General features: G+C 41.9%; 1 protein-coding gene across 1 annotated transcript; it reads right to left on the reverse strand.

Moving 5' to 3' along the window:
* Positions 1-744: 744 nt before the first annotated feature.
* Positions 745-16,149, reverse strand: FMO2 (flavin containing dimethylaniline monoxygenase 2). Its single transcript, XM_016147143.2, has 9 exons — positions 16,028-16,149; positions 15,538-15,770; positions 11,196-11,384; positions 8,945-9,107; positions 8,249-8,391; positions 6,016-6,215; positions 4,405-4,760; positions 2,355-2,427; positions 745-1,354 (listed from the first exon to the last, which is right to left on the reverse strand). The coding sequence occupies exons 2-9, from the start codon at positions 15,667-15,669 to the stop codon at positions 1,003-1,005; spliced, it is 1,608 nt and encodes a 535-aa protein (XP_016002629.2). The 5' UTR covers positions 15,670-15,770; positions 16,028-16,149; the 3' UTR covers positions 745-1,002.
* Between the last annotated feature and the right edge of the window lie 1,233 nt (positions 16,150-17,382).

The following is a 17,382-nucleotide window of genomic DNA, read 5'->3' on the forward strand; positions in this document are numbered from 1 at the left end:
TATATATGATTATAAATAAACTGTTAAGTACTTTATCGATACTGGAGGTTTTTGTAAATAAGTATGTGATGGGGCAAGGTTATAGTCTTTAGTTCTAGTGTCCAGCAATCTGAGTTCCAGTCCCAGCTCCGTCACCAGACCCACTTTACGGCCTTCTGCATGTGATTCGGCTGCCCTTGAGTCTCCGTTTCATTTCTGCAAGACACGCCACATGCATCTTGCAGAGCTGCTGGGAGAACTAAACAAAACGGTGCGTGTAACGTACCCAGAGCACGTCTGGTCTACGATACTGCCACACATGCGTGGAGAGAGCTGTCATGGCACGCTCATTTTTATTTGTATAGCAATGTTTCTGTCAAAACATAAGAAAAAAATATAAGAAATGTAAGAAAATCTAAAGAATCTAAAAAATGCCCAGCTTTCAGTATAAGGCCGTGAAAGTCGGCCTGGGCATTGCCGTTGTTTTAAAGTCTGCCCTTGTCTTCTCCTCCAGTATTTTTGAGCAATTCCCCACTAAGCGAGTGGGGTACGATCCAGTGTCTGGCACCTTTGTCACCCACTAGAGTCCGGAGAGGAAGACGGTTCAGAGCATCATGCAGGAGTTCAGCTGTTTACCTGCGGCTTAGATTTTCCAGTGGTTCGAACCCCGGGGCCTGCTTTTCATTCTGGTGGATTCTCCCGTTGCCCGCAGCTTGCATACATCAGGGCTGGCAGAATTATTTAGCCTGTGTTATCTTGCTGTCCTTTTTTTTTTTTTTTCCTTATTGTCCTTTTTGTAGAGTCTGGCAAACTTGAGGGAAGGGTGAAGTGACAAAGACATTTTATGACACAATCTTGGTTTTGTACATAGACCTAATTCTGCTAATCCTCTGCAGTTACCTCTCTTACTTTGCTCCTGTCAATTCTAAATTTAGAATATAGATTTAATCTTTTCTTTTAGCCTTTTTTTTTTCTTTAAGAGGTACTGACTGACAATAAAGCCAAAAGCTATTGGCCGACAGGTTAGAACCACAGAAATCCAGAAAAAAAGGCCACAACAACACCAAGAAGCCCCAGGATTTTCAGCAGGAAGGACAGTGAGGAATGAGATGAAGTTTCGAGAGCCCGTGTCTTTAAAGGCTTCAGGATCCTCTGCTTCTGGGTGAGGATGGCTCTCCTGGCTCCTTCCCACTGCCCAGGCCCTACCAGGCGGTAATGATAGGAGTTGCAGGGTCCAAAGTAGACTTTCACAGCCAGTTGAGGGTCTTTCAACAAGAGAGACAGGAACTCTGGCTTCGCACCTATCTCTAAGGCGAGCTCGTCCAAGTAGCTGACGTAATTGGTCTGCAGTATCTGGCTCTGGCTCTCCCCAAAGCTTAACAAAGAAAGGAAGAAGGGCAGATTCACAAGATGTTCTAAGTTATAGAAAAACATTAGGCATTTAACAGCTAGTGTAAGAACGAAGGCACGAGTGAATGGATAAATGAGTTCTTAGAGAGTCTCCGGTGTAAAGTATTGGCTTATCTCATCAGGAGGCCCATGTGTCTAATTGACTATAGGCTGTAAGATAATTAGCCAATAAATGACCATGAGTACATGGAAGTCCCAGGGATGCGACAAGATTTACAACCACGATTAGTATTTGGTATTTACTACACAAAGGGCCAGCTAGTCAGGATTGCTCCCAAGACTCACGAGATGACTGATACAAGCCTTGCTCAGGGTCTTATGCAGAGGAGAGACTTACCATTTGCTTGTCAAATTATTAAAGTACCTGACACCCTGGCCAGCACGTGATACTCAGTAAATGTTCGGTGAATTAGAATATGAACACAAGATAACTCCCTCACGTGACCTAAGGCTCCGAGTCAACTTTCCAAGGACACTCTATCTCAACTGAACCTCATTCTACTTTGTCACAAAGCAGAAATCCTCGAAGCTTCACGTCATGCCAGCCCCTTTCTAATTTACTCTGATAGGTGAGACCCCAGCTAACTTCCCAGAGATACTTAGGCTACTGTCACCACCGTGGTCCCCACCCCTTTCTCTCTAACCACAGGGCATGGGTGGCCTGAGAAGATGTGAAATCTAACGAAACTGAAATGAAATCAAGTTAAGGGAAAGTGTTCTGATTTGGTAAAATCTCTATCTATAAGTAGTTAGTTCTTAAACCAGTCTGTGTAAGAATCACCTTGGAAGAACATAAACATGCAAATGTTCAGTCTCCTCCAGAGAGTCTGGGTCACTTGGTCTGGGCGATGGCCTTAGCATTGGCATCTTTAACAAGCAGCTAGGTAGATGCTTCCTATAGGTGCTCGGAGCACTTTGCTTTGAAAAACACTACTCTATGTAAAGAATTAAAAAAACTTTCTTACAGATCAATTTTTTTTTTGTGCCTCTTGATAATGTCTTCCATCATAGTCTTCTCTGAAGGCAAGGTACACAGGCCTGGAAAATAGAAGGCTGGTTTGAGTCACAGGTTGGGTTCAATGTCATTGCTTTATGTAGTTGTTCATTCCTACACTTAGACTCTGGCCATCTCCCCACGTTCTACCCGTCAGGGCTGCTGTGTTGTTGAACTCTGGGTCATGCCATGCCCATGGTGTTGCTGCCCGTGTAGCTATAGCATGAACTCTGAGGTGGAGAGGGGAAGACGAGAGGCTGGAGAAAGAAGGTGAGGCCATGCCGGGTGGCTTAAGCTCCAGGCTGAAGGTGATGGGGAGCCGTGGGAGAGTTTTCTGCAGGCGGTGACAAGATCAGATTTGCCTTTGAAAAGGTCCTTCTAGCTGCTGAATTTCAGAAAATGGGTTCCAGGGAGGTGAGTTGAAAGGCAGTGACACCAGTTAAGAGGCTACTTAAGTAAGAGGGTCACAGATTAAGGTAGGGCAGTTGGGGACTTAAGAGTATTCACCATGCGCCATGACTCCATTTCCCATCCACAGGTGTCCCCTGAGCTTCAGATATATTGAAAAATGGTCAGATCCTCCCAGATATGGCTAGCCATCTCGGATGCAGCAAGTTCACAGCAGAGCTCACCTTCAAAGCCCCCCTGCTCAGACTTAAACCTTTTCCTGCCCCCTCTCTGTATTCGTGGCTGCCCACCCAGTTTCCATGGCTGGAGATGGCCAGTCATCACCCTTGACTCCTCCCTCTTCTTCTCTAGTCTTCCCACATTGAGCCAGGTGTATGCCCCGCTGACGTTGGCCTTGGCTGTTTCCCATGTTTATATCCTCTCCTCTCCATCGTCTGTCTGCCTGGAGCTGGTTGCGTCATCGTATTTTAGTATGGGCTATTACAGTAGGCTTCCCACTGGTCTCTGAGACACTGTTCTTTTCTCCTTTCAAATCTGTCTTCCACACAAATGCTGAAATAATGTATCAAATGTATAAACCAATAATGTCTGTCCCTTGTTTATAACCGTCCATTGGGTCCTCTGGCTGGACAGCTTTCTAAAATGGAGATTCTAGGCGCTCAGGTCAGCCTTAATCAGCGACCCTAAGAGGCCACCAGATGATTTTTGTGTGTAGCTAGTTTTGGGAAGAGCCGATCTACATTTTGTATTTAAGCTCCTTAGCATGCCTTTCACCCCTCTCTGTCTTACATGCCATGTTCTAGGAATGCCAAACAGCTCATAACTCTCCATCTGTGTCGTGGCTCTCTATTCATGCTTAAGTGACTCCCTTTTCTGCAGCTGAGAAGTTCAACCCCCTGGGAAGTTTTCCTTGACCACGTGCCACCCTGCTATTGCTCAGTGTCCTTTCTCTTCTCCCAGTGCATCCCCGCATTCCCCCATCAAAGCATCTGTCTCAGTATGTTGAAATGATCTGTTTACATTTCTCTCCATCCCACCAGGTTCCAGCATAGGGCTAAGCATTTGACCAGCTTTTGCTGAGCTGAATGGACCCTGGGCTCAGTGAGATAATAGCCTTCCCAGGAGTGGGAGTGCCACTCAGATGCTGAGAGAGAAACCTTTCAATAATTTTATAACGTTGTAGAGATCTGTGAGGTTGAACTGCTTGGGTATTAAGAGTTAATTGAAGCAAAGTGGGGAGTAGGCCCCAAGTCTCTTGATTTGCACTTATTCTGAGGAATTTATAAACATCACATAGGTAAAGCCAGGAGTCACACGTATTTTCTTAGTGGTTCTTTCGTGATTCAAAGAAAGGATAGCATGCACTTAGCCTTATGCCAATTGAAATTCTCTAAATTTTCCAACATTTTAAAGAAACGAGTGCAGATATTTATTATTATTATATCTCTGTATTTGTTATTTTGTGATTTCCCACTGACTTTTTAGGATGAGAATCTTGAGATAGCAGCTAAGGTAGGCAGCCTTCTTGTTAGCAACTTTCTTATCTAAACTCATTACTGAGCAAACTCCACTGGAGAGGAAACCCTCAGCCCCTCACTTGCCTACTCACTCACCTTTGAAAACTCTCGTCGCCCAACGAGCTTGGAGTTCAACAGTTGGGAAAATAGAACCGAGTGGCTGGATGAAACCAATGCAGGCAAGGGTCGGCTTCTCCAGGTGAGGAGGGAACATGTATTTATACAGTGAGACCATATTATCCTCTACTTTAACAAGTGAATCTTCAAAAAAAGGGAAAGAGAATGTGTATCCTGTTGCAAAAATGATGACATCAATGTCCTCCTCCACCGTCCCATCCTCAAAGATGGCAGAAGTTTCTGTGAGCTCTCTCACTTTTGATTTCACCTTGATGACTCCACAGAGTATGCGACTTGGAAGATCATCATTTAGTATGGGTTCTTTCATCAGGTATCTGAAACATACAGAAGAAAACACTCTGAAAGAACACTTAATGAGGAGTCTTGATCCCTTTTGATATTTATGGGGTTGGCTCTGTAAATAAAGAGGTTTCTCAGATAGCCATAGAACTTTCCAACTTGAATAGTTGGCCTGCTCTAAGCCTTATTACTTGACTTTATTTTCATACAATAAATTGCTCCCTTCAACAAAGGGAAATCATGTAGATGAGGGGGTTGGGGGAGTAAAAGATATTTCAAAAAAGGGAGCATCCCCCAGGTCTTAGACAAAATGCCAGTGCCCGTGGTCAGTTGCAGGATAGTCCAGTGGTTATTAGACAATTGATGTCTCTAACGTTCATCTGTGTCACCTGCCTTTAATCACCTTGCTGTCCTCTTAATCTCTGTCTGATCATAAGTAAGGAGGGGAAGACTTGTTAAATTCCCATTAGTTTTGAAAGCTAGAAAGGATCAGTGCAAAAATTAATATATAGAATTCAGTTTAGAGATGTTTGTTAATCCCAAATATTCATAAGTCTCTGTATATGATAGCATGGGTGATGAAGCAAAGTCTGTTAGTATTTCTTAAATTTTCTTTTCTGTAGATTTGAGAACTATTTCTTAAAAAAAAAAAAATATATATATATGTATGTATGTATATAAGACAATACATGCCACATGCATCAGATCTCAGAATATAGTAGTCAGATGCACTCATCAAAAGAGTCTAGAGCCCCTCTGTTTTATTTATTTATTTATTTATTTATTTTAAGGGAAGGAGCCTGTTACCAATTAAAGGAAAATAAACATCTATGATGTTTGCTTGTGATTATAAGGTCAGTGATGTATAATTGTGAGATAAATAGAGATTTTTTTTTTTTTTTGGCAAAAAGACAGTGACTATGCTCTTAAAATCTGCTCATGGGAAGAACTCGTATGATGTAGAGTTATCAGACAAAGAATCTGACATGATTTCTCAGCACAACCCTCTGAACAGGATGTCATGGTCTCTTAAAGCAGCCTTTCTAATGTTGGACAGCTCTGGGTATTAATGAGTTCTTCCCGTAGCCTAGCTCTCCTTTTCTGGAGTAGCTCAAACCCTTTCTACTTGACCTTCTTAAGTATTTACTTTTTAAAAGGCATACAGATACCCTATGCTCTTGGACTGTACCCCAAACTACCGTGTTAGCAATTTGGCTCTCTGCAAGGAGAGGCACCTCTCACGACCTCGCTTACCAACGTGTATACTGTAAAAAAGCAAAACAACTCTACTTGTTTTGAGGCTCGAGGGCATAGTTTTCGTGGCTGAACCACTGATCCATCTGTTTGCTCATCATCCATTTTAGAACTGTTCGTGGCAGGACATCTCGGAGCCAGGAGCTAAAGCGGGTGTGGAACACCATGTCCCAAGGATAGCCACCTTCAGAGATACGGCTCATGACCCAGGAACCTTGTCTGGTGCTGATGAATACCTGGTAAGCAAAAAGGGTTCCAGGTGACATCGGGGCATCATCCTTTTTGGGAGGAATGTTCTGTGCAGGTGATATATACCATGCATGGCCCCAAAATTCACTGAAATGTTTTGTTTCAAAGATGATTGACCTCCAGCGAAGCACTTTCTCGTTATCACTGCTCTGTGGCAACTTTTTATAAAAGGAGGATCCAGGGGTATTTACATGGACAGAGGAAGACAGCAGCAGTCTTGGGAATTTTTATGGAAACACGAGAAAATCTTTGGGCTAATACCAGTTGTGAAATCCACAAGACTTTGCCACATTGACTGCTGTGGTTCGATGCTCCTTACCTCCTCTCACCTTTTCCATCCACTCAAGTTTTTCTTTTATAGTGAAGGTGAATAATTGTAATCTTAGGAAATGTACAATTACAGCTTAGTTACTATATAGGCATAAATGCGTTTACATGGAGTGGCAATAAGAAGGAAGATCAGCTTCCTCCCGTACTTAAAAGAACTTTTTACATATTTTAAATTTTAAAAACTCTGAACTTATACTGATTCCCATTCTCTGTAAATGCTCGTCCGAATCCTCTTTCAGATATATTCTGGTTTCTCTCGTTTTCAAAATATATTTCGAAATATATAGATAGTATATATTTTCAAATACATATTTAACCTTGCTTACTCCCCCCTTGTCCAAATTCACATTTGAATTGCTTCTCAAAATTTTACAGTCCCTTCTGAGTTCTGTATTAGAAGGCCATCCTAAATAAACACTTAAACATTGATTCACTTGTAAGGAAACCGATTCACTTAAGAGTTTAGGATTATGGACTCTACAGCCAAGACCTCAGATCTAGACTGCATGGATTTGAATCCCAGCCTCACTATTACTAACTGTGTTGCCTTTGATATGTTATTTCAACCGCTTCATGCCTCAGTTTCTCCCTCTGCAAAATAGGGGTAATAACAGTGCCTGGGATTATTGCGCAGATTGAGATATATGCAAAGTAGTGAAAATATTGCCTGCTAGCTATTATTCTTCTATTAATTTTGGCTGGAGGAGAGGAGTTGCACATCGTGTCACACATCCAGAGTAAGCCAAGTTTGGAGACAGATTTCGTTGGGGAGGATCTCAACCCCTTAGCTTGTGAAGTGGTGTCTACCTAAAACAGTGTTGAATTGTCAGTCTGTGGTCAGCCACTGCCCTCATGTTGACCTCACAATAGTCCCTAATGTCTCTTTCCATTACTTACTGTCTCTCCTTCCTTGGCACTGACTGATAGGTGACTTTGACGGGTCCCAGTATATCCCCTTCATTAAGCAGCTGGAGAGGCACCATGTTTGTTTATCACGTTTGCTTCTTGGCCTCTCAAGCCCTGAAAGTGTGAGACTCAGGACAGGACAGTTTTGCGGGGTGTGGACTTGGGTGTGGTGAGTCACGTGCAGCCAGAAGATGCAGGGCCACGGAATAGGTCAACTTCTTACTAGACTCCCTGGGTTGAAAGAAGTAATCTGGTCCAAACTTCCCATTTAAAAAGTGAAAGAACCATTGCCTGGAGGAATGAAGTGACTCATTCTAGTCGACATGACTGATAATGGCAAAGCTGGAAGGGAAACTCTGGTTTCTCGACTTCCAGACTTTCTATGATATCACACTGAGCAAGTGACCAACCAACCCATCAAGTAGCCAGCTAAGCAGCCAGCCAACCATCCATTCATCCAACCAACCATCCAACCAATCAACCATCCAACCAACCATCCAACCAACTATCCAACCAGCCAGCCAGCCAGCCAGCCAGCCAGCCAGCCAAACAACCATCCAACCAACTATACAACCAGCCAGCCAGCCAGCCAGCCAAACAACCGTCCAACCAACCAACCAACCAGCCCACCAAACCAACCATCCAACCAACCAACCAACCAACTGGCCAACCAGCCAACTAACCAATCACTGTGAATGGAGCCTCGATTACATGGCTCAGATTTTTCAATATGTCCTCCCCTTTCCTCTCCTCTATGGCTCAAGGTGAGCAGAGAGCACCGCACCTGAGCAGCCTTCTTACTCAGCTCTACGGCAATATCTGCTGCCGAGTTTCCAATCCCAACCACCAGGATGTGCTTTCCTTCGAATCCCTCTGGGCCCTTGTATTGGCGGCTGTGGAAGTACTGGCCTTTGAACCTCTCGATACCTTCAGGAGAGAAAAAGAGAAGCATCTCTTTATCACTTGTTAACTATGTCAAGTTACTTTCAACCAAACTGCTTTTCCTTTCTGGGGTTGATCATTTGTTTGGCCGCTTCCCCTCTGACGGGAGTTACAATAGCAAGGCCAACTGGCAAACTCAAAGTATAAAGCACATAAGAAAAGTTAAGTACATGGTCCAGAAGCAAAAAATTTCCCAGGAGCTCCCCTCACAGGACCCTGTCCGTGGGTGTGGTTCTGTGGAAGAGGATCCGAGAATGGAATAAGGTCACAAGTGTTTGGCAGGATAGAAAAAGGTCAAAGTAGGCACATGGCTAAAAGAGAAGTAATGTGGGTGAGAGTCCTCTGGAATTCTGACTTTGGAGCATGTCAGCTGAGCTCCCTGTGTAACAGAGACAGTGTTTGGAGTCTTTCGTCCTTCTCGCTTCATCCCAGTCTTAATGTTGTGCCCAAGTGAGCAGCTAAGTCCGCCTGTCCACCCAGACTGCATACGAAGCGCCTAGACACGTGCTACGAAAAGCTGCGGATTGCCAGGCCTTACCTGGAAATGCCTCCAGTGGGATGTACGGGAGGATGTGATGGCCGCTGCAGACCATAACTGCATCAAAGACAGAACTTTGCTCCCGGCCTTTGTTCTCGGTGACAACCTCCCACTGGCCAGAGGAGGAGAAGTCTGGGCATTTGTTCACACTGAGGACAGTTGTCTTAAACACAGAGAAGGCATCGTTGAGCATGAATCTGGCATAACAGGGGCCTGCCCGGTGCCCTGGGAGCGGGGATGGGTAGAATGAATGTGGGACTCTAGGTTCCATTTCGAGCCAGTTAAGGCAAAGACAACTAAGCATGCCCTTCACATTTTTCTTTGGCAGGGGGCCGCCAAGGACATGGTGTTTGGTGCGAGAGCCTGACTTGGCTCTGGGAACTGGTCTGTTCGGGACTGAATGAGAACTGCAGCGAGACACAGAAGGGCAAGGTAAGGTCTGGGCGAGATGCAAAACACATGTTTCCTGTTTGAGTGGTCACACGATGGCCTTCATCAAGAACCTTTCACGTGTCCATCTGTGTGCAGGCTCTGTATTGGAGAAGATATTTTATGCAAAGCACTTTGCATAGTGCCTGGTTCATTGTCAGCAATCCGTGAGGGGTAGTTGTTCATGTTTCGTGTTTTTAAACAGGGTACGTCGTGTTAGCAATACTGATTGTGATCTCATTTGGGTGAAATCATTTATTGGCTCATTGATCTTTTAAAAATGTAGCTCACTGTCTGGAGGTCTGTGAGTTTCTGAAAGTGTACATGAAGGTCATATGTCTGCCGTATTTAAGCAACAAATGGCAAATGAAAGCAAAGCGTTTCTTACTTTTAGATGAATGTCATGTTGCTTCTGTTTGCAAGTATTTGTGTCTCCTCTGTGTGCTTTACAGATTTTTGGATATTTTTTTAAGTGATGCTGTTCAAATTTAAAAATCTATATAGAATATTAGCATAAGGCATATGAAAGTATTATAAAATGTCTGGGCATTTTCAGCCGAGAGTAAATAGTTCAGATTTGTAGTCCAGAGTAGTAAATTAGCTAAAGTACTGTGGATTCTTGCTACTGAAAATGCAGTTCGAGGACCTACACCCTCAATCTCACTCAGAAGGTTATTAGGATGCAAAGAGCCTTCTATACTTTGAGTTGAGCCCCAATGTCTTAGGGTTTATGCCAACTCAGACCAGTGAATAAAAACACGTTTTCCTAACCCCTCTCCAATCTCCAAAAAGCAATTACAGCAGTAACACAATGAACAAGTGAAATAGTTCCCTTGCAATTCTAACATGATCTTTAAGAGAATAGATAATATAAATTAAGTATCATAAGAGGGCAATGTATCTGTCAAATAGATTGATAACTAAATGGACAAAGACAGCTTCTGGTGTAAAGAATCTGTAATTTAAAGGATGGATCTACCAGGAATTGGGGGAAAATTACATTAGGTAGAACTGAACATTTAAATGGTATTTACAAATACAGATTTTAGCCAAAATCAGCTGTTATAAATTAATATAAAAGAAACCTGGGATAAAACTAAAATTGCAGAAAAAATGAGATGTGTTAAAAAACTAAGCTCCACCAAGAGTTATTTATTCAGAGGTATAATTTAAATTTTATTTCCTAAGCATGGTTACTAGTTCTGAATGTAGGTTATTGATAAAAATTCAGTATGTTTTGTGAGAATATTGTTTTTTTGTTGTTAATTATTTGTTTTTGAGGAAGAACAGGAAAGATGGTTTTAATTGTATTTCAAAATGATCTGGCCACCCTTCCCTTGCTAAGAGATTGCATCCAGAAAAAAGTAATTAGTAAAAGTAGTTTCTCTAAGGCTTCTTAGATGAATGGAGAACTGTGAGTTTATTTAACATGTTTTTCTAAGAAATGCTATTTCTATAGAAAAGATAGTAAAAAGAAATACCATTTTGATATTTTCCTTATGTCCTTTTAAGGGAAATGTAATTTAACTACTTTAGTGTTATCAATATTAGTTTACATGCAGTTCTACAATCAATATCATCATCATCCAAACTTTCACTTTTAACTGATGATTTTTCTCTTCCGGTAATGCATACGGTCTCTAATAACAGGGGTTATGACCTTCTTTTTGGGGGGTTTTCTATCATGCTCTTATCTTTCGGCAAAAAATTGGATTAGAATACTTTGTTTTATTCACAATTTCTTTCGTTATCAGAGTAACTTCTCTATTTAAATGTGATCTGAACTAGTGTAGAGAAAACCATTCCCCGTAAAATACAATACCTGGAACTGAATATATTTTAGAAGATCAAACTTTTTGGCAAAAATCCTGAAATATTCCAGGAGCTTAGAATTGGGCAGGAAGTTTGGAAAATCTTCAGGCATTGGAAAGTCACTGAAACAGGACATTTCTTTGCTGGTGTTGGTGATGACAGATTGGTAGATGCTCGCTCGGCCATCTTCAACATTTTCCTAAAGGATCAAATAAAAGTGATAACTGTGCATTAAAAAAACCCCTTGGTTTCCTACTCCTTTTCTAAATCTCACCCCCAGGTGATATGAGCCTCTTTCGTTGCTATAGGTGATTATGATGTCTGGGTGATGAGGTGCGGTATGTGTTTCAGCATCCTGTGGGATAGGACCTAGGTGGGGCCTTCCAGTGTCACTCGCTAGAGGGGTTCTTACCACTGGTGGGTTTGGGAGAGGGAGCGATCCTTCTTTGGGTAGATTTAGCATCCTAGGTCTCTACCTTTTTAATGTCAATCATGGTGACAACCCACCCCCTTCTGGAATTCCCCCTGGGTAAGCTATACCTACCTTTTATCTCTTTAGAAACCAATAAATCCTGGGACATTGGTTAAAGAACATAATAGAGAATTTCAGTTAGAATGAGTACTTTTAGGGGAAGGAGTTTTCCCATCCTGATTTGAATCCCCTGCCTTCGCTTTATGTTTTATGCAAACCAACCTTCAAGTGATTAAGGTGAACGGCATTGATAATAATCAAACCTTACAGTTGATTTTAAATGTTAGCAAGTGCTTTGGCAAAACAGAACGCAGCACGTGCTGTGGTTGGGTTTATAGTTTTCTCTGCAAGAAGTGCTCTGCTTAATGATAATGTCTCATGTTAAATCACGGCAAGAAAGAAGGACAGGCAACTCAATTTTCCTGATATCAGCACATTATCGAAAAAGCTTTTATAAGAAAATTTAAATAATCCCATCCAAGAATTCTCAATGGACACCTACAGAGACTAAGGCGTTATCCAGGCAAATAGTAATTGCTATTATGATTCAGCATTAGGGCATGTTTAAAAGAAGGGAAGGCTTATAGGAACTCATTAATTAATTGAAATAAATGACTTAGTCTTACACAAACAGCACTATAGTCTCTTCCACAGAATAGTAAATAAAGGAAATCTTAACTATGATCCCTTGACCACAATAAATTAATTTTGCCTGTTCCGTTCTCATCCATATTCATAGAAAGTCATTACTTTCCTACCAATTTTTAGATCAGGGCTCCATAGATTTTCAGTGACACTGAAAGAAGCAGCCCAGGCTAGCAGACGGAGCCTGGTCTGTGGAGTTAGACTCAAGTTTAAATCAGACTGTGTGAGCCCAGGCTGGATCAGTGCCCTCGGCTGGGAACAGGGATGCACTGGACTCTCGGTAGTGGTATGGACTGTGACTGAGGAAGCTGTAAGCTTCAGCGAAGCTGTCAGTGACAGCTCCCTGTTCACTGCAGCACAAGAAAGGATGGACTGTATTTGTAGCTGGGAAAAAAAGACATTTATATCCAAATGTAAAAAACACAACAAACCCGCATGAAAGCAATGGATGTTGGTAACTTCCCTGTGAACCCAGGTATTAGGAAAAGCAAAGGAGGCGGACTGGGTCAGTGGCCGAGGGAAGGTCACGCTTTCCCCTCTCGGCACCTCAGTGAGGTTATCCGGTGTGGGGGCTCGGGGATCTTACACACTCTCCTTTTTGTTGTTTTCCCACCACCAATGTTCTCCTGGGCAAGTTGTTAATCTTGAGCCTCAGTTTCCTCTTAATATGTAAGTAAAAATAATCACAATACCTACTCCCTAGGAGTATCGTGAAGGAAAACAAGATGATGCATGACAAGTGCCCCCGATTGCTAAAAAAAAAAAAAAAAAAAAGGCAAAAATATCGTTAATTATCCACCAGGGGGTGCTGGAGAATCCGGGCATGGGACAAGAAGTCTTCAGCTTGTCACCACTAAATGCGCTTAGTGGTCTTAGGACTGTGTTTAAATGGAGAAATGAAAGAGTAACCTATGTTGGAAGTTGATTCTGGTGGACTGGTGCAGAGGCAGACTTGCCCTGGGATTGGGTGGGGCGGCTACCAGCACCCTTGGGGCACCTGCTCCCTTCTGCAGCCCAGTCTCCTGGTCACTGAGATGCTCACTTGACCCCACTGGCAACCTCTGAAACTTTGATTTATTGCGTGTCTCTCTCTGCAGGGAGCTTCCTTGTCGTCTTTGGGTAGAGAAAAGTGGTAACATTTCTCTATTGGCTGTAGTTTTAAGAGAGCTTTGAAATGTGATTTTGTTACAGGTTTCAGGGAGTTTTATACTTAACCATTTTGTATTTAGTAAGGCTAGTTAATTCAAATCTTAACCTAATTTTTATTTTTTAAAGCTGTAGAAAGTTTGTCTCATTCTGAATTGTTAGACACTAGCAATAGGGTAGCAGGAGAAATATTTTAGGGGCAGAAAGTACCTTCCTGGAATTCATCAAGCATATGTTTTGACAGATCACTCAAAATAACTCTCACCTCTTCTGCTGTCAAATTAATGATAATCAAATAAAGGACATTTGGCTCTTCGATATTAAATCCCAAGTAAAACAATGACAAATTTATCACTAAATAGAAATTTGTTATAATTTCACATTTCTTCCTGAGGTTAAAAAATCTACCTGGGATATAAAATCACAAATGGAGTCTATATGTGCACTGCGAGTGGACAAAGATGACACATCTTTAGTTAAAACAGGAACGACCACTTTATTATGTTACCTTCTCCGGAAAGGCTATGATGATTCTAATGACTAGTTGTTAGTAAGAAGCGAATGTGTCAGCTGTTTTTCCAGTTCCTTCTCTACACATCCGTGGGTCCTGTGTATGTATCAACATCTCCACTGTTAGTTAGCTCTGGCTGTTCATAATCGTTGAATGAATAGATTTTTAAAATTTGGTCGTTGCGCACGTTTTTTTTTTTTTTGCCAAACTTGCCTCCTCATAGGATTCATTTGGGACTCTCGTTAAGAACAGATTTTGATTCAGGAAGTCTGGGCTGGTCTTCAAAATTCAGTATTTTAAGAAACCCTCCAGGTGTATCTTATAGGCATGTGCCCTTGAAAAACCCAATGTCAGAATACCTACTTTGGCATGAAATTCGGTTTGAACTGGCAAAGCACACATGCCCATGTCCTCGCCAGCCCCCTATTCGATCAGCTTGTAGGGAGAGCACTTTGCATGGTTTCTGCTGACGTGAGTCTGCTTTTCATGCTCACAGCCCTTTTGCTCCTGGCTAGGGCATTCCCACCTCTTTGGATCCCTCACTCAGAAGTAGCTAATACATAATCCTCAAGCTGTCACTCTTGAGTTCTGAGCTGAAATTTTGTTGAAACTTGCTGGTCAAGAATGCAAGTTAGGGTGTGGCTATAACTAGGGACTTAGGTACCAGAGAGACCGAAGTTTGAACGCCAGTTTCTCCAGCTGTGTGACCATAACCAAATCACTTAATCTCTCAGATTCTGTTTGATTATCTCTAAAATATAAACATGGTTATTGTAGCTGTCATTTATTTTACTTTATTATGAGTTTTTAATATTCCAAGTATCTCCCTTAATCTTCAGAATAGCTGTGAGGTAGTTACACTGCTATGTTCTTATTCCCATTTTATAGCTGAGGAAACTAAGACACAGGGATACAGGTAAGACCTAACACCTGGGAGGAGGCAAGCTAGTACTTACTCAGGAGACTTTGGGAAGGAATACTTATAAAATCTTTACAGCTGTCTATCTGTGTATCTTTTAAAATTTTCATACAAATTCTAAGGGACAGCTAGCATTACCAATATTCAAGTTTGGCTAATAGCATGAATTTAATGAACAAAATACGTTTAATAATAATATAAAGAGTTTCCCAGCTGTTACACTAGAGTATCACCAGCAAAGCTGAGTTAGCAAACAGTTCACTCATCAGAGAAAAATAAAAGTCAGTGGCATAAGAGCACACTCCCTAAAAAAGCACTCGCTCGACGATTCTGATAGAAGTGGTATCTTGAAAAGAATCCCTGTCACTTCTGCTTTGTAAAATATGCCCTCCTATTAGTATGTTGCTTTGAGAACAACAGAAATGCCAGCTGCAAGACAGTTGCTGGAGCCATAAAGACAGAACCTTCACATCCCTGGATTTGTCCCTCGTTAAGGCTAATGATGACCTGAGGCTGTTGCCAGCCTGTCTCTTTGGTTCCTGTGGAGCTGCATGGGATAAATCTCATCAGAGGGAACCCTTTGGGAAGGGACATTGGTAGCTGTCATTGCATGTGATGCAAGAGCAGCACACCCCGTCGAGAAACAAGGTCTCACGTACTTGGAACCGCCACAGTCCCCCGATGTCTTTGGTCCTCTCAAAGCAAGTGGGCTGGAGCCCCTCATCCACACAGCACTTCAGAGAGCTCAGGCCACTGACCCCAGCTCCAATCACTGCCACCTTCTTTGCCATGGTCTCTGGCCGTGGATCAGTCAGTGCTGCTTCTCTGGGGCAAAAGGTCAGAGCCCTGATGGTGGTCAGATAATGGGCTATAGCAGTGGTAATTTATTAAGCTGCAGGAAATAAGAAAATGACTCACTGGTTAGATTTTAATGTCTTGTAGACTTTGCTTCAAGCCTTGTTTACAAAGTCCTAGTTTGACAGTTAAGAGCAACCCACCTAACAAAGCCAAATGATTCAGCAACTTAGTACTAGGGAAACGAGCCAAACTTCCTGTTAACTTTCTTTACAACTGAGAGATTTTGAGCTTCCGCGCTCACAGCTGAGCCCCTGTCCCCAGCTATCATCCATACCTCTGATGCTCTCTTACCTTTTGCTGCTGTCTCGCTGTCTCTCCGACACAATAGTTTTCCCTGCTGGTTGTGCTCTGGGTGACGCTTGGGAGGCTGTTACGAGTCAGAGGAGGCTGTGAGAAATGGGAGGAGCCTCTCACCCGTCCATCCAGCCCAGTGTTCTACCTCTGAAACTTAAGGGACTTTGTTAGTTCTGAGGCTTAGTAAGAGGCCCACATTCTGAGGTCCAGGGTAATGGAGGAATGTCTTCACAGCAACGCCATTGTATATACACTTAGACACGGATCATACAGTTACTTCAAAACCTGTTTTTGTAGTGGATGCAGCCGATGTTCATTTGCAAATTAACAAAGATGGATAAATGAAAAGAATTTGAAATCATTTTTCATGCCATCATACAGAGATAGAACCACACATCTGTGGATATGTTGGTGTATCTTTCCAGATACTTATATATACACACAAACAGGATTTTTCACTTTCTGGAGTATCAATACCTTTAGATCCATATGGCATTTTTTTTTTTTTTAATGGCTGCATGAATTCCCATTTGATTTTTATATGTTAGGCAGTATTTCTGGCATGTCGCTGTGCCTGGATGAATAAAGCAGATTGTGTCCCTGATCTCAGACTTGTCCTGGCCTGCCTTTCTTACACATGACAGTTTCTAGATCCCAGCATGCTATGCTCATCTCTTCCTGGATTACTTACTCTGACCAGACCCACAGCTCATCTTGATTTTTCTGTTGCGTGTACACTAATTTGGATGAACCTAGTGGTGCTAAGATCTTCCTGTTCATTGCTCTCTTATAGAATTGGATAACTTACCTTTGTTTATGATCTAAGTTATTAGCACTAACATTAATTAGGAAGACTAAATCAAGAGGCTATTGAAATAAACCTTATATGGTCAGTTCATTTATAACAAAGGAAGCAAGATGGGGATAAGACAGTCTCTTTGATAAATGGTGCTGGGAAAATTGGATGGCTACATGGAAAAAAATGAAATTGGACTCCTTTCTTATATCATCTATAAAAAAAAAAACCCACCTCCAAATGGATTAAAGACTTAAATGTAAGACCAGAAACTATAAAACTCCTATAAGAAAACATAGGCAGTAACCTCTTTGACATAGGTCTTGGAAATATGTTTTTGGACATGTCTCTCCAAGTGAGGACAACGAAAACAAAAATAAACATGATTACATCAAACTAAAAAGCTTTGACATCGAAGGAAACCAGCAACAAAACAAAAAGGCAGCTCACTGAATTGGAGAAGATATTTGCAAATGATAAGGGGATAATATCTAAAAATATAGAGAACTCATAGAATTAAACATAAAAAAAAAGTTTAATTTAAAAATGGGCAGAG

Source organism: Rousettus aegyptiacus, unplaced genomic scaffold (genome assembly GCF_014176215.1).
Source record: "Rousettus aegyptiacus isolate mRouAeg1 unplaced genomic scaffold, mRouAeg1.p scaffold_m13_p_17, whole genome shotgun sequence".
Classification (NCBI taxonomy): Eukaryota; Metazoa; Chordata; class Mammalia; order Chiroptera; family Pteropodidae; genus Rousettus; species Rousettus aegyptiacus.

Bases quoted from the DNA above. Each gene is read 5' to 3' on its own strand.
- FMO2 (XM_016147143.2), bottom strand. From the start codon at position 15,669: ATGGCAAAGAAGGTGGCAGTGATTGGAGCTGGGGTCAGTGGCCTGAGC. The intron at 9,108-11,195 runs GTATTGTATTTT...TCTGTGTTTAAG, and splicing joins TAAAATATATTCAGTTCCAG to ACAACTGTCCTCAGTGTGAA. The intron at 8,392-8,944 runs GTAAGGCCTGGC...TCTCTCCTGAAG, and splicing joins CCCACTGGAGGCATTTCCAG to GTATCGAGAGGTTCAAAGGC.